Source organism: Hylaeus anthracinus, unplaced genomic scaffold, assembly GCF_026225885.1.
Source record: "Hylaeus anthracinus isolate JK02 unplaced genomic scaffold, UHH_iyHylAnth1.0_haploid 3, whole genome shotgun sequence".
Lineage (NCBI taxonomy): Eukaryota > Metazoa > Arthropoda > Insecta > Hymenoptera > Colletidae > Hylaeus > Hylaeus anthracinus.
Window position 1 is genome coordinate 10,789,044 of NW_026535284.1, and position 24,498 is coordinate 10,813,541.

A 24,498-nucleotide genomic window follows, 5' to 3' on the forward strand; every position below is an offset into this window, starting at 1 on the left:
GGCGCGGAAATCGCGACAGGAGAATTATGGTCGCGATATTACCGTGCTCCCTGCATGTAAGTAATACGTCCATCACGCTCCCAGGCGCAACTCTACAATCCATAGTTTTATTAAAATGAAAACTCGCGCGCGCGCTTTCCGCGTTTTAGCTTTAAGCCGGAGTTTATTTCTCGGCGAGTAACACGCTCGACTTTTCTAAGCTCGGCGCGAGGATTTTTATATTCTCGCGGTTGTGTACGAAACGGAATAAAGAACCGACTCATATTTCCGCTCGGGGCTTTTTATTTCCCTCCCTCTTTAGAGCCACAGGGGAGGGAAGGTGATCGTGGAAACTCCGATAGGCAAAGGGATACCGAGTTACGACAATGAGTCTCGGGTAGCGTTTTAAACTCGGGGACTTGTTTAGTGGCGAACTTGGGAGTATTTGGCAAGTTTGTTTATTTCTTTGTTAAGGTTTTCTTCGTGGCGATAGACGAGGGTGGTTTGCAACGGGCTGTGAGGTTTTCATGGTGGGGGAAAATATGTTTATGGGGTGAAATGACGTTTGACGGAGTGTGCAGATTGTGGATACAAGACAGTGGAAGATGGGTAAATGGATGAAGATGGAAAGGTAGTGAGATATCGCTAGGATTATAAAATTACAGAACCAACAACTATACCATCCATCATACCGTCGACTATATGTATATATCAATATATCTATGGTATATATCAACTATATACCAATTGTGCAACTATGTATACAAGAAGCTGACATGTCTTGTGTTTTCGTCAAATTGTGTTTCTAGGAAAATATCCTTACCCTCGTAATCAAAAACTGGAAAACTACAATACTCCTAAATACAATGAACCTAAGTAACCGACAGCCCTAATGCACTACGACAGCATACGATCTCAATTTCAATTGAAAACCCTGCTGCGTACCATTATATTCCAAAGGAGTTAACAACACTCAGCAACGATATTATTCATAACGACCCTCTGTCTTGTTTCGCGATTTTCCACGACGATATCATTCTCCCCAGAAAGACTACGTCTCTCCAATTGGTCCATTTTCTTCTCGGCGGTTCCCTCCTCGCAGTTTCTCTTTCCAGCGAGCTGGTGTATGAATTGCACCGAGCTTAAGGGTATCCCGTGTTGAAAATAGAATGTTATTGAAATATGAATTGAATACTTATTCGTATGTGAATCAAATGGTTATGCCAACTTCATTCCACTTGAACGTGCTACACGAAGATCTTTAGGATTGCCAAAAATAAAAATACCAATACTAGATTTCTTTCAATAATTAAATTTCAAGAGATTCCCGAAACGCACTTTACTCCCGAAGAAGTAGTCTCGAAATTTTTGTCTCCATTGCGTCTTCCACTCCTAAAAGATCCGAAATTGTGAATTACCCGTAGGCTCGTTCGTCAATCGATAATCACTTCTGAAAAGAGAAAAGCGAAGGTATCGGCTCCTGTGGAAAATTCGATCATGCGTATTTATAGCGTCGTCGTCGTCGCGAGCGAATAGCAACGGAGTGGAGAGAGATGGAGAGAGACGCGGAAAATGTAAATAACTCGTTGGAGAAATTCCTTTAGAGGGGTAGATGGTGCTTTGATCTCTTTAAGAAAGCTCTTGCGCCATCGATACTCCATAAATTTAGTTAGATCCCCGTCGCTATTGCGACCGGGGGCGGGTGCCGTAATAAAAGTACCGTTCGCGTAAAAGCCAGATATTAGATGGTAAAGTGGCTCAAGAATTTCGCGTGACTCTTTGCTTTTTCCTTGATAACCGGCGAGCATTTTTCAATTGATCGTTCCGCAACGGAGTTTCGCTCGAAGTCAATATGAAATGTTTTGTATGCTTTCCCAAGTAGAACGTGGAACACTTCGGAACGTTACACGATTTATCAATGCGAAAGCAACGGGCTGGTGTGGGCTTGTTGCTTTATGCTGGGGAAAACTTTCGAACCGATCGTATCGGGAAATAAATTTTTGTTTATATTTCTTCCATCTTTCAGGACTGCGTCGTTGCTTGGATATTTTAATTTTCGAATAGATGCAAGTGAAGAGCAAGGCTATTTTTATGTACTTTAATACATTTTAGAAGTACTCGAATACAAGTCAAATGATCGCGCAATTTATAGGATCCAAATACTTAAGTGATTTATGCAAACTTGAATATTCATTAATCTATGAATTTATAAGTGAAATGTAGTAAAAAAAAAAAAATGCAAAGTGCTCGCGACTTCTTTCTCCGCTATCGATTCGACGTTTCCACCGTTTAATCATTTAATTAATCTCAAAATAATTTACAATTTGTCACGATCGCTGACTTGTCATGACTAAGTGGGACTAGGCACGAAGTGATTAGTGATAACACGAGGCAACTTATGTTTCCGAGATTACGATTATGAGTCACCTTCGTAATAAGAAGTAAGGGAAAGATTTATGCGATTTCGCGTAAACCCATTTCCACTGTTTTTTTTTAATATCTGTCCATTCGTTATTACCACCGTTTCATGACGCGATAATTTTACGTGACTTTTAAATGCATTCACTAAGTGCACTGAATTGCATGCAACATCTGCGAAGTAGTTTAAAAATGTTTTCCTTGCAATCTCCTCGCTGTTGAACGAGTTACTTTCCTAATGATTCAATTCAACAATTTATTTTTTTTTTTTGTGAATTTACCTATTTCTACCAAAATTAAATAAAATCTCGTGCATAAATTTAATTAAATTCATAGTTAGAAAATTCACGAAATAAGGCAAGAACCAATTTTAGACTCGTGTAGTGTCGCAATAAAAACGTCAAGCATTGACAACGACTCGAGGTCTCTTTAAACTCTCCAAACTCGACGTGACTCCTGCGACAGAAGAAAGCAGAAAAGCTACTCCGAGCTCGGTTGGCTCAACGAAACCAACATAGAAACGCGTTTCGAGTCCCGTTTTCTTTCTTCGCGTCGCGATATTACACTCAGAGAATCCACTAAAGCTCTCAAAATGTTTACAAGTGTAGCTAATAAACTTCCCCGTGAATTTAAACGAGAGCAAGAATCTACTTTATTGACATCAACGAGGTGATATTAAAACAGGACGTGTCTCCGCTATTTCTAGCTCCAAGCTACTCTAAACATCCCAATGAACATTTGAAATTGTCCAACGTAATAAAGACGTTGCTTTCCGACATTTCCTGTGCTTCCTACTCGCTATACTATGTACAGTACACATTCGGTAAGAACAAAAAATTATATATACTTCACATCATTTACATATTAACTTCCCCTTTATATTAAATTTCCCTTCAGAAAACCTTCCAAATTTGCCAAGACACCCACCCCAAGAAATATGGTCGACCATAACGCGAGCCGTGACGTCGATAATGTCCACCGGTTACCAACAAACCACCATCGCTATTATTTATTCTCGTCGGGGCTTCGAAAACCGTTTCAATCGTGACCGCCGCGAGTATCGTTCCCGTTGCCAGCTCCGAAATTTGTCGTTCGCCCACACCCGCACTCCCGCCCGTCCTTCGTGCCCTGTCTTTCTACGTCGCCGCTACACACGCCACACCGAATGTTTGCAGTTTCGACATGAGGGGACGAAATAATATCCTGGCACAAGGAAAACACTGGCAGGATGAGAGCCTCAACAAACGTGCCTTCTGCAAAGTCGACGAGCACTCCGCGAATCTCACCCTCCAGAACGTTCGTGAGACCGACGCCGCCGTTTACAGATGCAGGGTCGATTTCAAGCAGTCGCCGACCACGAACAGCAAAGTCAATCTCACAGTGATCAGTGAGTATTCAACAGATCTCACCCCCTCTTCAAATTTTCTTCGCCTACTAGACTTTTACTTACTACGTTATTTAATTCTAAAACGTACTCTTGTAAAATTAAATTAAAATAGTATCCTGCTTTAATGAAGCAAGTTTTACCACCCCTGAACACTTGTTACTCTAAAAAAATTCTGTAACTCTATCTGTTTCCAACATGCCCTATTTTCTTCTAATTCACCACCGTTTGCCTTCAGCAACCTCCTACGTTCTTCAGTAGTCTATTTGTACTACTCTTTTAACAAAAGTCTTTTGATCCTTTTCTCCGTGTATCGTAGACTGAATGCGCACTTCGTTCGTCCCTCGTGTCCGTCTGTTTCATTCTCCATTAATCTTCCCGTTCTCCCGTTTCGACTTTCTGGATCCATTACGTTTTCTTGACGCCGCAATGTAATATTTAAAATTTGTCCTCAGTCGGTTATCCTCTGATCCCTTTTCCACATAATCTTTCGTCCCATTTATTGCTACTCTTTAATTCCAACATCTTCGCTGCTTCCAAGAATAGAGATCTTTAATTTTCGTAGTGATGTCTGTTTCTCTCCCGTCCTTCACTTTGATGCTAGTTTTTATTTTTCCGTTCGTACCGTTTTATCTCTCCTTTATTTTAAACGAATGTTTCTTATCTTTATCCACCTGTCTTCATGGATCCCCCGGGGCCATTTACTTTACGCGAATCTTTTATTTACTCTGATTCGCTTTCCCAGCTACTTCCTCTTTCTACACACCTACACGGAAACCGTGGACGATTATACAAAGATAGAAAGGAAAGTAGTAAGTAGGATAAAACAGTTTTATTCTTGCACGCTTACTTTCAACCAGCTTTCAATCCTTCGGAAAATTTTTCACATATAGTATACGAGTTCAAATATCGTATAAGAATTATTCAATTAGAAAAATGACAGTTAACTAATACTGGTGTTGGAAATAGTAATCACTTTATCAATTCTTGAACGCAATACAAAAAGCATAGTTTCTATAAATAGTCTTCATACTCTGCGTCCTTAAAAATGAAAACATCCTTCTCACATGTTCCTTCTGATTCCTCACGACAATTTCAAAGAATATATTTTCCATTCGTTTATCTTTCCTTCAAGCTTTTACCGTCTGGTTCAACAATCTTTTCTTCTTATTTCTTTAGCGTCGATGTTCAGCACTCTCATCCGCTATCGTTCTTGTTCCACCACCCTGTTTCCTTTTCCCCAGTTTCCTGTCTCTTTCGCCCTTCCCTCCTGGCTCTCGTCGATTTTCTTGAAATCGATCGAGCCTTTCCTCGATTAGCTTCGAACAAAGAGAGAGTGGGTCCGATCTTGACTCGGATCCACGGTTCAGCAAACGACAATTAAGAGGATCCCCTATCTCAAAGTCGCTGGAAATCACGGGAAATCCGAAATTAGACTAGCAATTTCGACCAGCGCCTTCGGATTGGCGCACCGATCTCGGCGATATCGATTACTGAATTCCGTCTCGCGGAACTGAATCTGCGTTTGATCGCTCGACGTCGTTTCGATTTCTTCTGGTGCTTTAATTAATTGGCTCCGGGGAAACTGAACGTTGAAACGTTCTGTAATTCTTTTTTTAATTCGTACAACAGTTCCTGAGTGTTTTCAATTCCGAGATTTCTCCTAATAATAATTATATCATTAATTATCATTAATTACTAGCAATGATCAATAATTAAAATTCTCTACTCGTAAATTTCGTACTCGTCTCACGATCCATTCCACGCTACGAATGAAATAAAAATACAAATAATTATTCAAACATTGAACAAAATATTCGATTCCCTACTCGGACATTCAAATAACATTCCAATTCCATTTGTATTTAAATTTCACGTAAGTTCGATTACTCAAATAAGGAAAAATTCAACGAACAGTCCCAGGTGCTCGGATCGAACAACAGATTCATCTCGGTGGAGATCTAATCGCTCCGCCAGCCAAGGGAAACACCGTCGTCCGAGTCGGTTTCAATTTCGCGCGTCTGGTTTGAAAACAATTTGCATATCGTAAGCGTCGCCGCTCCTTAAGTGCACCGTGGGGTTGGTAACGACCAGCCAGATAAGAGTACCAGCCAAAGTGTCTGGCGGACGACACACCGTGGTGGTAATTCATCGTCGTGCAAATTGATTCGCCACGGAGTGCCAACCACCCCCTTTTCCACCCTCGCAAAAGCTCGTAGTTCCTGAAAACAATGTGGTTAAGCTGTCTCTGCAGTACGTAACACGTTCTATAGCAATGCTACCAAACCTGTTAAGAAAAGGGAGCAGACATGACATTTTTCTGTGTTGCATAAGAAAATTGCACGTCAATAATATTAGCAGAATTGTTATATAATAATTAAATTGTTATTGAATTATATGTTTCGTGTATTATCGGAAGTTTGTGAAACGTGTTATATATTACAGACGCAGCTTGACAAAAAAATATATTTCTATAATTGAAAAATGGTAGGAGCCCATTAGTGATAGAAACATCGAAGTTCAGGCGATCTAATTATCTGAAATTATTACAGTACCCCCAGAGCAGCTCAGCATATTGGACGAAGATGGAAAGACTCATATTCCCTACTACAAGCTTGGCCCTTACACCGAGGGTGCGTCTCTCAATATTACATGCGTCGCTGCTGGTGGTAAGTACTCGCATTTTACTTACTCTGTTTGTTACCCTCTCGTTCTATTTAACTGACTCCGCTCCACCCCCGATTTTCGAACGTTCCTTCTTCTTATGCGCCACCTCGATTTTCGCGTTTCTCTTTACTTTATCGCTGCACACCTTCCGTTCACTTCTGCTGCATTCATTCCTTTGATTCCTTTCTTACCTTGTACTAGGACATATAAGATTGTAATAATCGCTACATTAAACTATAAAAAGGTTAACAGAAAACGCCTCGTTTTAACTATATAATATTTCCAACCAGTAACTAACTATCCCCCTTTTGTTCAATCTCCCTTTGTACTGTCCCTGTCTACCCCTCGCAGAGTTTGGCTCTTTGACACCAGATACCAGACGCGCCAGGATTGGCAGTTTACTTGTTCGAAGAAAAGATTTGGAGCTGCTGGAAGCTCCAGCACAAAGGTGCCCTGTGCACTCTCTCAGAAGCGCGTCCTCTCATCTCAGAGATTCTTCAAATTTTCGTTTCTGTCGCTTCCCGTTCACATTTTCTGTCTCCTTGCCCTCTCTCTTCCGCCCTCCGCCCCTCCTTCCTCTATCTCTCCTCCAGCCTGGAGTTTATTAGCTGCGCGTTTTAAAGCGGTAACCCTATATCTCTTCGGATTTGCATGCGAAAAAGCTTCCCTTTTCTTCGCCTCCTTCCCCCACCACTCCTCTGTCTATCTCTCTCTTTTTTTTTAAGAGGGCCGCGTGAGATTACGAGCGGCGGTATCTCTCTCAAAGTGAAATTCATGCCAAGAGGCTGAGTTTCAAATTGATTAATCTAATAAAGGAAAAAAAAAATGTCGACCGCGTCGTATATTTCTACGCGTATCTTACGACCACCTGGAGGCCTCCTCCTTATTTACGTACTACGTTTCTGAAACGAAATTTCGCCACTTCGTTCACCTGTGAGAATTCTCGGATACCAGAGACATGCATTTAAATCGTGGTTGCTTGAGATTTGTCTAGCTAAATAATAAAGAATTTTTAATTGAATATACGATAAAAAAAATTTCATCAAAATTCCACCACTGAATTTCACTCTAATATACAGTTAAAAACACGCGATCCACTTAATCTATAGCTACTATAGAGATTATTACAACCCCAACACACAGTGTTCAATCATTTATTCCAACTCCCCCTGTAATTTTTGTTCCCTTTCAGAACTTTCCACCACACCAAATTTCATGTTTACATTCCACCGATGAATTCGCGCATGGTTGTGCATTTCGCGCAAGAAAAATTCCCATCAACGGAGCACCCCGGAAGTTGATCGCTTCGGGAGCGGGGAGTATGATTAAAATGAAAATTTAATAGTCCCGGATACTTACTTGTACCGGATCTACTTACCCGGATCTTACGTCTCCTCCATTTGCGTTCTCAGCCCCTTTGAAGTGCAATATATGCGCCCAATGAAGATTTATAAACGCACGCGGGGATATAAATCCCAGGCGTTTTCCAGTCGTGAACAAAAATTACATAGCAACCCGGAAAATTGAAAAGGAGCTTATCATTTTTTGCTTGTGTATTTCTATGATATTTTATACCGTTTGATTTGTCTGTCAATTTAGCTGTCACTAATAGTCAGTGCATTTTTCTGCAATTTTTTGTTTGGAAAAATTCGAAATAATGAACTAGGAATGCTTGATTTCTCATAAAAATTAAACATATAATTTTCGTCCTATAATAACGTTTTCATATTACGTTTCTATTTATATTTATGTTTTTATATGTATAATGTGTTGAAATCTGAAAATTGGACAAGCCTTGCAAATTCCATCTCTTATTCATTTTACGAGGTACACTTTAAGTTACACGGCAGCTAATTTTCGCTTTTCGAGGAGGAAACGATAAAGAGAGGTAGAAGTCAAACTATTGAAAGCTGGCTGACTGTGCACGGAGTCGTACTACTTAGGGAGATCCTATTTTAGTAGAAACATTGTGTCTCTGCACGTTCAAATAATTCCATTGCAGTTTAAACTGTCTCATAGTGCGGAAGTTACCTTCTACTGCATTCAAACTATTCCTTTGTGTAAATGTTTCGAGAGCAGGTGTTGAGATACGAACTTTGCACATCTTTCGTTCACGTATTACGTTGCATTGTCTGCGTATACGTAGCAATAGTATGCAGCAGTGCAATATCGGATGTTACATCGATTCACTGCTTCTACGTTTCTTAACTTCCTTCAATTTCACTTCTAATATTCCTAAACGACTAATTATCATGCACGTATATTGTATTGCTATGTATATTGTTAACTAAAAATTAGGAAAATTTTTCTCCGCGAAACAGAATCACGAAAAATTAATATTCGGTCTTCTAATGTGGTTTATGCTCTTAAGAGCTCCTTTGGAGGACCCTTTACTCACAAAGCATCTTTCATGGGACACACCCGGTATACTCGAATGTGTACCATACGACACGGATCACTGGCTCCCGCGTTCACACCTCGTCGACGATAAAGCGCGCCGCAAACCGCACCGCGGTTCCCGTAGAATTTCCGCCGTTTATTATTTGCGTGGGTGTATTTATTTATAGGGAACTGCCGGCAGAGGGCTTACGCGCCATAATCTGAAACGTCCCGGTGCTCTTTCCGCGGTGAGACGTTACGCCGTGCCCCGTGTGTCGCGAGATATTTCGCTCCGTGGATCGTTTCGCTGTGAAATTACCGTTTAACGCTCTGTTTCTGCTTCTGTTTTCGTTTTCGGAGCATTACGGCCGGGGGTGTTTGTTGTCGTTGTTGCGAAAGGGGATGGAAACCAGAATATCTTGAACACGTGGGTGGAATCGCGAGGGGGGACGACGACTTCGCTATAATTTTACGAACACGTTTCCCCTTGCTTCTCGTTAGGAAGTGTTTTAATGTTCCCCCGTTGATGCTCGTGAAATTTTGAATTGTTATGAAAGTGTCATATGAATTTTTTATAATAGAAACCTAGAAACATTATTTAAAATATTGTTTAGAACATATAGTCTCTTTATTCCTATTTTCCCTCTAGAATTATAATACATCTCGCCCGTACTTTACGGAAAATGATGCAATAGGGCAAATAAGTTTTCTAACCTGGACGTGTTGCGATCGATCACCCCGTGCACCAGATATTGATGTTTCGGTATTTATAGAACCGTATCGATTTCCTGATGACCACCGAAACTTCTCTTTTTCCGAAGGGACACGACAATTTTTTTTTATCGCGAACCTCTTATCTGATTTCGATTACAATCTACTAATCCTTCCTAATTATGAGATAAAGTATCTTAAATAGTATTATTAGTGTAAACTGCTCACGAAGGCTCCAATTCGCATCGAATCTGATAATTTGGTATCGATAGGGTAATAATTGACTTTGCGCCCTCTGATTCGACAGGACGACCACCACCACGAGTAACGTGGTGGCAGGAGAATTCACTTCTGGACAACGTCTACGAGTCGATCGGTACGAAAAGGGTTCGCAACGTGCTGCGATTGGAAAAGCTGACTCGCGAACACTTGCACGCGGTTTTCACCTGCCAGGCCTCGAACAGCAACATGACGGTGCCTATATCCAGCGATGTCACTTTGAATATGAACTGTAAGTGCGAAATACTTCATTAGTATACATAGTTGAATTGGATCAAATAATTAAGTGAAAAATGTTGTAAGAAATATGTGACTGAAATCTGATCTTTCCGTTGCCACGTAATTGCGTGCTGTCCAAACTTGCATCACTCTGCAAAAATTTCAACAAAAAAATAAACAGAAAATAATCTCCAATCCGTTTCATTAATCATTCTTCAATCCACAAACCACATACAAATAAAAATTGTGAACTGTAGTCTACTTTTTCCTGAAAGAACAATTGTTCAACCCTCAGTTGATGTTGTGTTCGACTTTTCACGAGCGTCTGGCGACCACTTTGGACCGCCTCCGTTGTCATTAGTCCCGAAACTCCCGTTCGCTGCTACAATTCGAAGCGATTATGCAAACCCTCGCGCACGGCTTGGGGATCTTGCGTGCATCACAGTTCTTTGAGCGGAGACTAATGGACGTTACACGTGTTTCAGTGAAGCCATTGTGGGTCCGCATGCGAGGAGCGAACCGTCCATTTAGCGCTGGCACCACGTACGAAATAGATTGCGAAGTTGTTGGAGCCAGACCAACGCCAAAAATTATCTGGTCGAAGGGGAGCACCATTCTGAGAAATGCACGGCAGACGGTAAATCTCTGTTAAATTGTCGTCACAGTTGCTATGTACGGGGTGTCGCGTAAAATATGACCATTAATTCGAAGGTGGTTCGCGCGGACGTTCCACCTGATGCGACTTTCATGTTTCCCCGATTGTTTAGAGACTCACGGAAACTTTCCAAAATCGGTACATTTTACCCCAACCATCTCATTTTCAAAAATTTCTAAAAACCCCACTGGACCAAATATCCCTAATAAAATATCCGTATTAATGTCTATTTATTCTCCATTCGTTATTCGAAATTTTCCTCCATAGAATTTTCCCATAGAAAGTAGAATTTCTGCCACCTTCATCCCCGTTCGATCCACTTCTGGTCCATCCACCCTCAGCCCTGGGCAAGCGTCACGGTCGTCTTTGTTTTTTCTGCGGCCCCGCTCTGATTACCGAACCGTTCTGTAAACTGTTTTAAATTCATGAAAGCTATCCCGCAGACGAGCCCCGACAACAACGTCACCACGAGCACTCTCACCTTCGTGCCGAGCATCGAGGACGCTGGCAAGTTCCTCTCCTGCCGCGGCAGCGTGCCGGATATCCCGGATTCCGAGATGGAGGACGGATGGAAGCTCGACATACAGCGTAAGTGTTCTCCCCACGGAGTTTCATATAAATGTAAAGCTTACGCTCGGTGACGAGACACGAAACACTTCCACGACAGGTGGCCCAACGTCGGCGTAAATAGACCGAGCTCTTCGACGTTTTGTCGCACGTTTCTTAGAGGAGGTCCCGTATGACGATGTAAAGATGGAAAGAGGAATTGTACGGTTGTTTGTTAGTTGAAACTCGTTTAATAGTTGGATAGGTTAAGGGGTAGATGAAGAGGATTTTTTGGAGTTTTATTTTGATGGTACTTTTCCTTTTTTAGGAGGAAGAGACTGTAAAGTGTAATTGTCAATATATCATGCGTTCAGGCCTTGAAGTTAATAGGAAACAACGCTTCATTGGTTCAGATTTCACGTGGTTCGTGTCGCATCAATTGCAATCGCGAGATTCGTGGCAACGTGTCCACTCGCGCACGTTTTTTCCATTTCGTTGGCCGCTGACGAGCCTGAAAATTTCCTTCCCCTCTGGACGCGCTATACAAATTTGAAAAATTCGTTTCAGCTTGGTCCAGTACACGTTTCGCGTCCCAATCGCCATGAAACCGTATGGTTGAGTGGTGTTTGACATGTATCGCTACCGGCGCCGCGTATTTTTGTATTTTCGAAAACGGGCAGGTCGCTGAACTCGACTTAAAAGCCACTGTTATGTATCGACGGTGAAAAAAAAATGTATCGTTTTGTGGAAAACGATAAACAAGCGAAACTTTAATATCTCTGTTGTTAGGATTACGAGTAAGCCTCTGTTTCGTGAATTTTATAAAGAAAATTATTCCTTGGGAAGACTACATATTATTATCCATTCAATTATCGTGCAAATTGTATGAAAATGAAAGTGGAATAAATTCATATTAATAATGCTTACACTGAATATACAATACCGCTAAATGTATTACAAGAAAATTCATGGAAACAGAATCGAACTACTTTCTAAAATTTATTAAAATACTATCTACAATTTGAAGCTATTTAAACAACCTTTCTAACCTCGACACTCCTTCCTCTTCATTCAAAGTCTGCCTCTTTCTGTCTGTAAAGCACTCATCGTCAAGAAACCCAAGAAATGTTGACAATAAATGAGTTTCACTATGAACCTCTCCATCTGTAAAATTCTTTTATAGCTCCCGATGGAAAAAGCACGAGAATCGTTCAATAGGAAAAGACACAAACGCGAAAAGAGCCGTGTGACGCAGACCCAGGGAGCGCGTAGACCGAGGAATTTTACTTTAAATATTTGGCATCACCGCCGCCTAGATCCGAGGCATTTGTGTTCGGCTTATAGTGTGTTCTGGTTGGCTGCCAAGACGGCTGTCTCAACGTAAGACAGCATATTGAAAGAACGAGCGCACAGTCGTCGGATTCTTGAGTGCTGCGAGAATATTGGTGCGGCAGACAGACACAGAGGGATGATTATTTGGGCTGGGGGATGGTATAGGGACGCGCGTTTCTCGAACCAAAGAAATATTTAAACATGAACGACTTAACGCCGGGGAAAAAATTCACTCCTTGGTACAACCGATGCTCCGTGAGCAGCCAAAACAAGTTTTTGCTGGAGAAATGGAACGTCTGACACTTTAATGGAACAAGCTTTTTCTCAGCTTTAGCGAAACAGAGCGTTATTCAACATCTAAAACAAAATTATTTAAGACGGTCTATTAATTTCCGATCCAAAGATCAATCATTCTGTAACCACAATTAATAATCAATCAACTGTAACTACTATTTTAACAATTACAGAACGGTACCATGAACTGCACTCAACAATTGGCAATCAATTGTCGATTTAATTACATCTTGCCCAACAGCAATTTAAGGTTCGTTCAGGGACCTCTGTGGAAACTCGAGGAGGAATGTCGAAAGAAGCAATTAAAATTTGAATTAATCCAAATAAACCACGGCGATGAAGTTGAGTCGAAGAATAGACGTCTCCGACACGCATTTCGCATTAAGACTCGACACTCATCGCCGCGGAAACTTTGAAAACCTATTTCAGCCCCGTGGCGCAAAACAATCGCTCCTAGACGCGGTATCTATCGATTAGGTGAATTAAATTACGTTCCGTGCGCCGGCGTAATAAATCGCTCATCAACCATATTTCATTTTTATTGGACAGCCGCGTGGCAGGCTTTTCCGTGGACCAGGCTCGGCGAAAGCAGGAAAAAATCAAATCCAAACGTTGGGATTCCCAAATTTCGTTCGTCGGGAAACCAATCAGATGGATTTCCGTTTACCAACCGATAAAATGGCGTAATATCTGTTGCCTCAGGAAACGTTCGACCTCGTTTCAGCCATTTCATTGCGACGCTTTTCAGTATTTAGTTTGGGTAATTATTCGATTACATGGAATGTATAATTTTTGTTATTTATTTTTTATTTTGATAGAAGGGGATTCTTTCGACGGCGGTAAATGAATTTCAGGATTTATACATACAAAGTTCTACAATATATCACTCGTGATATAATATAAGCAAGATATTATACATATATATTATACATAGAATTGTATAATCAAGAAGATTATCCAATTAGACTCACTATCCAACTTCTCATCTCCGCACAGTACCATCATCTAAACCATAAAAATGTTTGCCATCAAAGCCAGCTCACCTGTAATATCAAGTCGATCCCCCTACACTTAATTGTTCTACCAACAGAGATTCCCAGAAAAGTTTACCTACTCCGGACAACGCTAGGTAATTCATCCAGTCTGAAATAATGTCGATCCCCCCGCGCGTCTTCCAACCTGGTGATTTCGACTGCGCCCACGGGATCATCCGTTTCAAATTGCGCCATCCAAGCCGTATCGGTGCAGAAGTCGCCTCGACCCTCGCGTCGCGGAAGGACGCGCCTCGTCTGGCTCGTTCAAATTAAAACTTGCGTCGCCGTCCCTCTCTCTCCTCAAATGAACGGAAACTCTGAAAGTGGTGGGGCGAGTTGACTGGAATTTTTTCAGACGGTTGGATTCTGTCAGCCCCCGAGAACGGCGTATTGGCTTCACGCTCGATCTCCGCCTCGCTATTAGCAAGAAATCCTCTCCCCCGTGGCCGCTCGATATCGTTCCTCTGAAAATCGAAGGGGTTGGCTTCGCCGGGGATGAACGGACGGAGTGGATAAAAAAAAGAAAAATGGAAAAGAAAAGAGAGAAAAAGGTGGAAAAAAACAAGAGCCGCGAAAGAGCAGCCGCAATATCGATTCACGACGTTCGCCTGCCCCCCCCTGGAGTCTTGCTTATGATTTCTTTCGCCGCCACCCTCATCCCTCCGCAACCCTATTCCTCTGGAACGCTGCTGGTAATACGAGTCCACCGAACAAATCCGATAATTCCGCCGCAAGATTCATGCCTGCAATAACGAGTAAATTTTTCCCTATTTCTCGCCCCGCCGAACCATCCCTCCCCCGACGTTCCTCTTCTCCAGCTTTGAAATTACCGCCCCTCGTCCCCCACGACGCGGCTAATGGAAAAAAACGCGTGAAAAGAAGCGAGACAGAGAGGCTGCGGGGAGTTGGGAGAGATGGGACGTTGGGGGTGCACTGGAATCGCGCACACCAAGGGTAGCGCGAAACTCTAGTGGAAAAAAGGAGCGAAACGGACCGATGGGATCTGGGAACAAACCTGAGAGAGAGGATGGATATCAGTGGTTGGTTAGAGAGAGTGAGAGAGGGAGAGAGGGATGAAACGGACGGAAAGAAGAAAATCGAGAAAACGAGGGAATCTTTAGCCACGGATCGGCATGTACCATTAATTTCCGGGGAGCTGAGCTGATCTCCAGTTCCCTGCCCCTCTCCCTTTCTTTCACTTCTCTCTTTGCGAGAGAAGAAAAACTTTTATATTGGACAGTAAAATCACGGCGTTAATCTCCAGCAACCGTGGCAGGAATGGAAGGTCTGCATAACACCGGGTTCGTTATATGGCTGGTGCACGAAGGGGGTGAGAAGTGTCGCGAGATATTTATGGGTATAACCGGACAGTACCAGAAAGATCCCTAGGGGGGTAGCGTTTGTTTTGTGCAGGGAATCGTGGGGGTGAGGAGATAGTTCTGTGGGATAACCCAGTTTAGGTGAAAGTGGGCAATGGTGTTCATGCAATATATGATACCAAAATACAAATTAAAAAGTAGTAAACGGGAAAGATTTATCATCAAAATATCACATTTATCATTTACAATGATCTATCAACAAGAATTGACTATTAAAACATTGCTTGATTTAATTTGTTGTTAATTAAGACTTCTGTTTAAATCCCACGGTATAAAATGAATCTTGAAACACTCTCAATTACCTATGTCGACGAAATCGTATCAGACGTCGAGGATTCAAGCTAGACAACTGCTCGCGACGAACATTTAGTGTCAGAAGTTACCGCCTCAGCCACGTTGTTAGCTAGAAGGTGTTTGTTGGGGCTAGTTAGAGGTTTATTGGGACACCCAGACCAATTCCACGGTGCAGAATGAGTCTGCAAATTTTGCGAAACCGTGCCACGCCAGCTGTCTGTAATAACGAGCTTGTTGGGTCTACCAGGGCAGCGATACTTGACTCAGGGTGGCCGGTGTGTGGACTTTGCGGCGAAATTATTGATATTCCACTGCCGGTTCCGCGGCATCGAAACGTTCAAACCTTGGATGAATCGCGTTCGGATGCATTGTGTGATTAAGCTTGGGAAACGGTTTGGTCTAGTTCGGTTTAGCTTTCTGATCCTCTACAGATTGCCCGCGGGAAGGCCTTCCAACCAAGAAGGATTAGCGGCCAGGGATTGATTTTGTTGTTTCCGGACCGGTTAATATCGTATCCGAGATAGAAGTGGGGATTTAAATTGTTTGCCTTGAAAGTGTATAGGTAGATGCCGGCTGTTTGCTGTGTAAACTCTTCATGTTGTGCGAGCGTATAATAATTATTATTTATCTAGTAAACTCTGTAGAAACACGCGCTTCTGCGCTAGAGAAGTGCGTTTTGTCTAAGGAAGTTCCTTGGATTATTTTTATTTGTTTGTTTGAAAAGGAACAAGGATTGAATTCTCTAACAAATTGTCCCGTTGACTCTCATCCTCATAAAATGTATACCAAAAGACACCACCCACACAAGTACTTTTCATAGTATTCCTACTTTCAAATTTGAAAAATTATTTCATCCCCTAAGCACGGACATCTACTATTTAAACAACGAAGTTTCATCAAACTCACCCCACAACAGTTGACTTTGTCCCTTCCACGACCTTCTAACAAACTATCCCTTTGTCTCTCGCTCCCTCATGCATCCAAAAAAGCACCCCACCGCCCACCAAATCAATACCCTATAACCAACATCATCCCAGAAGAACCTTGATGCAACAACTCGCCTTTCCTGGACAACAATGTTTCCTACACACGTGTGTTGCAACCCCTAACAGTTTCTTACCCTGTACCATTTAACTTTCAGACGAGCCAGTGGTGACCCTCGAGCTGGGCAGCAATTTAAACCTCAGCGCGATCCGCGAGGGCATGGACGTCTACTTCGAGTGCAACATCAAGTCCAACCCCTGGGTATACAGGGTCTCCTGGCGGCATAACGTGAGTACACACATCCCCCGTACTCGTCGACGACGACTGTTCCGGTTAACGAATCCGCGTGGCAGTTCTCTGCGATCGATAATTTCGAACCCAGGCTGAAGCTTAATCGGGAGACGAGTGATAAGAGGGGCTGGAGGGCGGGACGCGCACCTGCGACGCGGAAGTTTCCGTTTAAAATTTACATGCTGATACCAGGGGCGAAACTGGTCGCGTAAGCGTTCTTTGAGCTAATAGCTGCTGGTAGCTATCGATAAGCGATTTATCCGCGAATTTTGGAAGCGTTGACGTAGCCCAGAAATGGGGAAGGGGGATGCTCAACTTCTTTTAAGAGGAAGGAATGGTGTAAGGAGACACCCTGGGGTGGTTAGAAAAGGGGCTCACCTCTGCACAGTACGTATTACTGTCACTGCTTACCAGATAAAATTACAGCTACAATGAAAGTTATGAAATTAAAGTCTATGTACACAACTAGCTCGATAAAAATGTTTCTGTAATCTTGGATTGTGTAACGAGAAATGACAGATTCTCTGACGAACTTATGCTTGCATTACCCCAGGTTCTCCTGCACCTAAGGGTAGTCAATGGTCCACTGGCTGATACGATGAGCCGATAGTGCAGATCGCGGGCGGTTTTGAACTGGTAGCGATCATGGGAAGAGATTTGTTTAAGGATTATCGACGAGCGGGTCCCCTGTTCAATATTAATCTGCTTGATATTGACGCATGCAACCCGTCGGGAGCCCATGGAGGATCCCAAACACCGGGCCGCGTCGTTCGACCATTCTCAATATTTTGCTTGCATTTTATTTCAAAAGACAGTTTTCTCGCGGAACAATTGTACGATTCTGAATATCCCACACTTGAATCATGAGATTACCTCCATCGAAAAAGACAAACAAGTTCCTCATGAATTAAACATAAAAAGAATATTCAAACTGGTATCGTTCGCAGGAATACCCTATCTAGCGTCACAAAAATAGTATAAACTTGACTTTTCTTATTTCCATAAATTTTACAACCTTTTTCATGAATCATCACCATTTAGGCGGTAATACTCTGGCAGTATACTTTTACTGTTCCAGCTTTGGGGATTTAATGCCACCTCGCATTTCATCTATGTTTTAAAAAATGAGGCAATTGTATTTTGTTCATTAGCAAGTTTTAATAAGAATTATTCTCCCTTGCTTTGAACAAATTATAACAAATTTAGAAACCAACCCTCTGTTTTAAAGAAATATAATTTCAAGCAGAACGATTACGATCCTCGCGACCGAGTGAAGGATCTGTTTTAAACGAATGCAGACGTCGTCTCTTTGTGCTCGTTATATTGCGCGAGTTCCATAAATATTTCTTCTCGCGCCTCGGATCATAATGTCATTGTACTCGCGGAAACGTCCGGAACGCGAGTCTTTGTCGATTCTTCGTTTGATTCGGCGGGAACCGGGACCCGGGACATTTCTGCTCCGCAGCCAGGGTGTTTCGAGGGAATTCAAAGGAGCTTTCCCCGACCCTCTAGAGGGAAGAAAACCAGAGGACGTTGAGAAATTGAAAAACTGTCGGCTACATCGTTTTTCCTTGAATTTCACTCTTTACGATGGGAGGATAATGCTCGAGGATGACCATTTGACCCGTCGTCATCGTCGTCATCGTTAAAAATGCGCTCGACGATTCGAATATATTATGATTTCGCATTCACAGGGCAATCCTTTGTATCATAATTCATCAACTGGCACGGTAATCAGTAACCAAAGCCTGGTGCTGCAAAGCGTGTCACGCAACAGAGCTGGGATCTACACTTGCATCGGCAGCAATCATGAAGGAGACGGGGAGAGCAACCCTCTCAATCTGGACATCAAATGTGAGTACATTGGCTATTTGTTTCTGAAACGAATTCGTAGTTATATTGATACAAGTGCCCGGATTATGGGCGTTCCATTTAAATGCGCGGGTCGTCCAGTTCGATTCACTTGAGTATGGTCGAAATTATCAATGACGAAGAATCGCAGAAATAAATAGATACGAGCAATTTAGTGATAAACGATCTCGAGTATTTTTTTTTTTTAACTCAAGAAGTAATGGAAATTTGTTAATATTAATTTTAAGAATCCTGAACAGGTGTACATAAAACCTATGAGAATTTAATATATGAATCGAGGAAATTGTAAAAACGATATGGGAAAGATGATAATATCATACCTTGTCAATAGTTCAGGTACGGTAAACTCGACCCAATTGTTCGATCACACGTATTTCGATTAGGAGTTCCTTGCAATTAAGTCTAGCAACCCAATTAAAATTTCAATTTATATTTTACCCCGGTCTCTTGTGTCGAATAATGCTTCAATAGTTGTCAAAAAAAAATTTAATTAAATTTTATAAATTGAATTAATTTTTGTTGGTCCTTAATTAAACTCAGTGGAAAGCTTAAAGATTCCACGGGAATTATAGAACAGAGATACACGTTTAGATCAGGAAAATTGAAAAATATTCAAATACCAAGATCTGTTTCAAATAACAATGAAAATAATAAATAAAATAAATTAAAAAATACGATACCATCCAATATTAATTTAGTTTCATAATACAATAAAATTTAGTTCGTTTCGTGTCACCTGAGGTAATTAACTTCGATTTCCCATGCAAATCAGTACAAGATATTTAATTTACAACACATGATAAATTCATTAGTATACACGTATACTTCAATTAATTCAAGTCAATATTAATAATGTATTATACTCTGCATAATACATGACAATTACTTAATTAAATTAATATTGATTAATACTATTTCCAAATTTTATTGTACAAAATTGTATTCTATTTTAACAAAAATTTATTTAACAATGACCTTATTTGGATAAGCTTCCATACAAATGATTGAAAGTTTCGAAAACCCCCCCGAACTAGACGGACCCAAATGGAAAGAAATCTTAAATGCTTCTCCGCGTTAAACGAACCGCGGATCACTGCTGTTTTCACTTCGCCGACGGAAATATTTAGGAAGTGAAATTCCTTGGTGCAACAGCATCGAGTCAGCAATCGTAACGATCCCAAGTACTTATATACCTGACCACGGGTTCACGTAGAAACGGATTGTGAGTCAAGAGAGAGAAACGCGAGCGCAGAGAGGCCGCTAAAAGCGCTCAAGGAAACCAACTCCTAACAACATGCTTTTACCACGTAATGAAACATTTAACGAGAGACGCGCATAAAGCTGGAATCCAACGTCTATCACGGAACGCATAATGCAATGCAATATCGTTCGCGGGATAATATCGTATTTACATTTGCAAAGCAGCAACCTTTAACCCCTCCTTCAGCCCAGTATTACTTTTGTTTGTTGGGAAAACAAAAACGGCCCGAGAGCGATCGAACATTGTTTCACCTCTCAACGGAAACTTCTCCGCACGCGCACGGCATTAATTTCCTTTACTGCCGTTGCATATGTAAAAACATCGTATTTAATTGATTTCATGAGCCGGGACGAGTGGAAACGCATAAACGTCGTGCAAGTGGCCAAAAGATTAATTGCGAATTATAAATTATAAAGTACTTTCTGGAAAGGGGGCTTTCGCATGTGGATATTTATTCTGGTGTGTGTGTGGGGGGGGGGGGGGGGGGAGTACGATGATAATTAAATTGATCGCGAATTAACGTGGGCTCGCGTTCATTTGGTATTATTTTAATTATTCTGGGTATCGTGCATTTGTCGATTGAGTATTCTTTATACTGTGAATGGAGAATGTTTTTAGTGATATTTTATTTTTATTTAAAAAGCTACTGGAATGTTTATTATTATTTTTAACTGGTGAAGAATTTTTGGAACCACTGAGAGAGCATGAAAATAAAATTAAAATAGTATTTTATTCTCATTTTGAACAATTATTGGGAAATTTGTTCGGACCTCCGATATATAAATGGAAAGAAATATTTAAATAAATGAAGATTGTAATTGCAGAGTCTCTGCTTTGCAATATTCAATGAAGCAAACTGTTGAGTCTTTGACACTCTGTTAAACAATTCGAAAATACGAAAGCATATTTAAAAAAATATAGTATCATCTCATCTGACCGTCATCGTCGCCATCGAGAGACCATTCTACTACCTACTGATCATCAATCGAGCAGGAGGACAAAAGTTCCTAGCATACCTAGATCTAAATGCCTTGAATCCATACCGTGCGTCGGAGTCCACCGTCTCGACGGAAATTCTGCCAAGCTTCCAGCCTATCGAAGGGCCACGTGCGTAATTCCACGCGATCCTGGCCGCGTTCCCTGTGCGCGATCCCGCACGACTCGAATCCTCATCAAACACCGCGGCAGTCGCCTTTAACCGCCCCGGACCGGCTATTTAACCCGGCAAACATGGCCGTTCCATGGGAACACGATGCACCGGGGTGCCTGCAGGCACTGAATTCCGGCATGTGTCAGACGGTAGCCCCCCATCGATGTTCCGCAGTCGCGGCGTGTACTGGCCGCCGCGCGCTCCGACCGGATTAGCCCGGACAGTTTACGAGCGTCGAGGCCATTACACGTTGATTTGCCTGCTTGGCCGTACGGACGCGCTGGGTGAGACCGAATGTCAGCCGATCCGTAAGTTACAGTGAGACTTGAGACACGGAATTAGGGTGTAGGCTAGTAACGCCTACGATTGCTGACATTGAACGGAGAAGATGGAGGATCAGGGTGCAGGTTGGCGCGAGGAGATTATTGTTGAGGTTATCGGATTCTTTCGAGTTGGAGACAGTTGGTCTATGACGACATATAGTAAATCTAATCCAGACCTCTTTCTAAGGTCCCTCTACTCTAGAGCCAACCAACTGATCCCTCTCTAGCAAGTACTCGATGCTCCTTCAATTTCTATATATACTTCTATATAATAATCTTCCTTTCCCTTCTTCTTTCTTCTTTTTGCCTTCTTCCTTCTTGTCCAATTTCTGACCGCCACATTATAATTCTATCGCCAAGATTCCACGTTCAAAGAACACCCAACTTCCCTAATAACCGGTATCACGTCTAAAAGCGTCTTCGCGAGCATCGCCGTCGACTAATGCCTCGATAAACTTCCTAACGGGGCACACAACTTTCGAGCTCCCTCGGCCATCCGCAAGCAACCGAACGAAATTTATCATTTAGCCGGAAACTGGCCGATCGCTTGTCTTCTCCAAACAATTACCAGCAAACTCGAGCGTCCCGACCGTGGTCGGGGCGCTTCGTTATCGTGCCGTAATTCAATGTAACAATTATCCAACAAAATTGATACAGTCCCTGGTTGGAAGAGCGCGTCGAGCTCGAAAAATAAATCATTGCAACTGTTCCTGATAGAAAGTAACAAAGCACCCTGATGAAAACAACACAAATTGTAAGCGAAAACAAATTCCTTGGAATATCACCGAACAAAATGATACAAATTAGCATAGAACAAATAACACGATGGCTTTAGATGTCACGTCTTCACAGCCTGAGAGTAATCAAGTGCGAGAAGCCTGAGCACCAAAACGGTCGATTCGCTGCACGCTGCACTCGGATGCATACGTGTACACGGACGTACATATGGCGTCTATGCAAATCCGGCTAAACCTACCGTAATGATTTAGTATTGCCCCTAATGTCTGTGCAGGAGACTGACACGCGTTGTGTTCCACCCACGCGCGTCTTACGAATCGCGTTGCTTCTTCGCGAGTCGAGAAATTGTTCAGGGCAGGATTTATCGGAATATAGAGATGTTACGGTAGAAACGTCATCGTTCACGTCTCAATGTCGTAAACATGTTGGAGATCGTCAGATGTCTTGGAAACTTGAGTAACTATCGAGGGAAAATGGTGTCTGACACCCAAGCTTGATATGTTTACAGTAGGTACACATCAGTAGTGGTTGTTTGACGTTTTGAAGCACGTCGAGGAGAAGAAAGTACGTAGACGGTAAGGTCGACTGAGCTGTCGGTAAGTTTCGGTAATGTAGAGCACTCAGTGGATATGTGTCACTCAGATCAAGTGTCTATGGAGCTGTAAAAAACAATTCATTCTTCCCCACCATTTCCTACAAAATTAAATATAACTCCCTACCTTTATCTTGCGTGAATATTTAAAGGCCCTCAAACCCGCATATCTATTTCACCCCCGAAAACTCGATCCCATAATTGACTTCAGTGTCAGGGAATCCGCGCGATCGAAACACTTCATGCCAGCCCCATGGAATCCCTATTAACCGCGTTACACGACACGGTACCAACATAACGTGAATTAGCGCGTTTCAGCGTGGAGCGTAAACCACGGTACAAAGTAATTCCCAGAGGGAAACGTCCCTCGTTGCAGCACGCGATTCGTTCGCATTTTCTTCTCGAGAGCCCACAGGTCACTTCAATATCTTTGTGTTTCGCCCTGGTGACGATTTACATCCAAATGGACGCCGTGCTACTGAAACCACGACGAAGGGTGAAAATTTTCGGGGTCCGTTTATAGCGGTAACGAAGCTTAAAATTTCAATTCAGTTTCAGGACGCGCAATTACGCAAGGAGCGCTTTCTTCGAGGTTCTTGCCTCGCCCCCGAGATCTTAAGCCGCTTAGTTGCATGTAAAATGGCGGCGCCGCTGCGAGAAGCCCCGTAGCTGGATGGGAACAAAGAAACCGACCGGATTAAATGCGAACCGGTTTTCAACGCCGCCAAAAAGAGGTTATTAAAACGAAAATTGTCGGATAACGGTTGAGAATTTCGTACGAACGTTAATGCCCCGCCGTTAATTTATGCGCGTCGCCTATGGACGAGGAAGGGGAGGGAAGTTTTGTCGAGCTTTGCAATAGGTCCGTCGAGGCCGCTACGAGCGCAGCGCTGAAAAGCTCCGGTCAAGCGGACAGCTTGTTGCGCTGGAACAATGACGATTGTTTCGCGAGGGAAAGGCAGAGAAGCTCTGCCAGTTTTCCTGGGGTTTGATGAGGTATTAACCCTTTCGATACGTCTATGCCTTTCGTTGGCGAGAGTTCGTGGATAGAAATGAAATTTAATTGTATTGTTTGCAGTTGTGAGTATTGCCGTATCCAAATCCGATATTAAACAGAAAAATGTTTAATTATCGGAATGTTGTTTTACTTTTAATCTTGTCCTTTTTTCTTATTGGTATAACGTATCCAAGCCCAACTCGGACGATCGCTAGAAAGAATTTCCGCGTGCATGCGCCGAGAAAATGGGATATATTATGGTAATCGTCGGTACTCGGGGAAAATACGGCCAGGGGGAGGCGAATTCAATGATCCTCGGCTCGGTTGTGCCTGTTCACTTATGCCTGCACGTGTTTGCGTATGCACGGCGTTCGAGGCTTCTCGAATTCTCGGGGAACCGTCCCTTCGTGCCGCGAATTCCGTGCACGTATGTACTTTCCTGTAGTTCGTACCTTTGCGCGTCGATTAAACTTATCTGCCACCCCTTCTTACCAGGGTGGGATAACAACCGTCTCGATGTCCCAGCATCGGAGATCCCCTCCTCTTCTTGTAGCTAATTGTCCCTGCAATTTTCTGCCCTGGCCCTTCTGGGGTGTCATTTCTCTATAGGGAAAATCGTTATAGGGACGGACATGGCTACAGTTGATCGTAGTTCGGAGGGGTGGAGATAAATTGTGTGTGTGTGTGTGTGTGTGTGTGTGTGTGTGTGTGTGTGTGTGT

At 42.5% G+C, this 24,498-nt stretch overlaps 1 protein-coding gene across 6 annotated transcripts in view; it reads left to right on the plus strand.

Moving 5' to 3' along the window:
* Positions 1-24,498, plus strand: part of LOC128893435 (hemicentin-2-like) — a 287,387-nt gene that overhangs the window by 237,900 nt on the left and 24,989 nt on the right. For all 6 annotated transcript variants that reach the window (XM_054154348.1, XM_054154350.1, XM_054154352.1 and 3 more), the window contains exons 4-10: positions 3,573-3,784; positions 6,334-6,450; positions 9,846-10,049; positions 10,522-10,673; positions 11,135-11,279; positions 16,712-16,842; positions 18,540-18,699. In XM_054154348.1, coding sequence (XP_054010323.1) covers positions 3,573-3,784; positions 6,334-6,450; positions 9,846-10,049; positions 10,522-10,673; positions 11,135-11,279; positions 16,712-16,842; positions 18,540-18,699 — 1,121 coding nt within the window. The remainder of the gene's footprint in view (positions 1-3,572; positions 3,785-6,333; positions 6,451-9,845; positions 10,050-10,521; positions 10,674-11,134; positions 11,280-16,711; positions 16,843-18,539; positions 18,700-24,498) is intronic.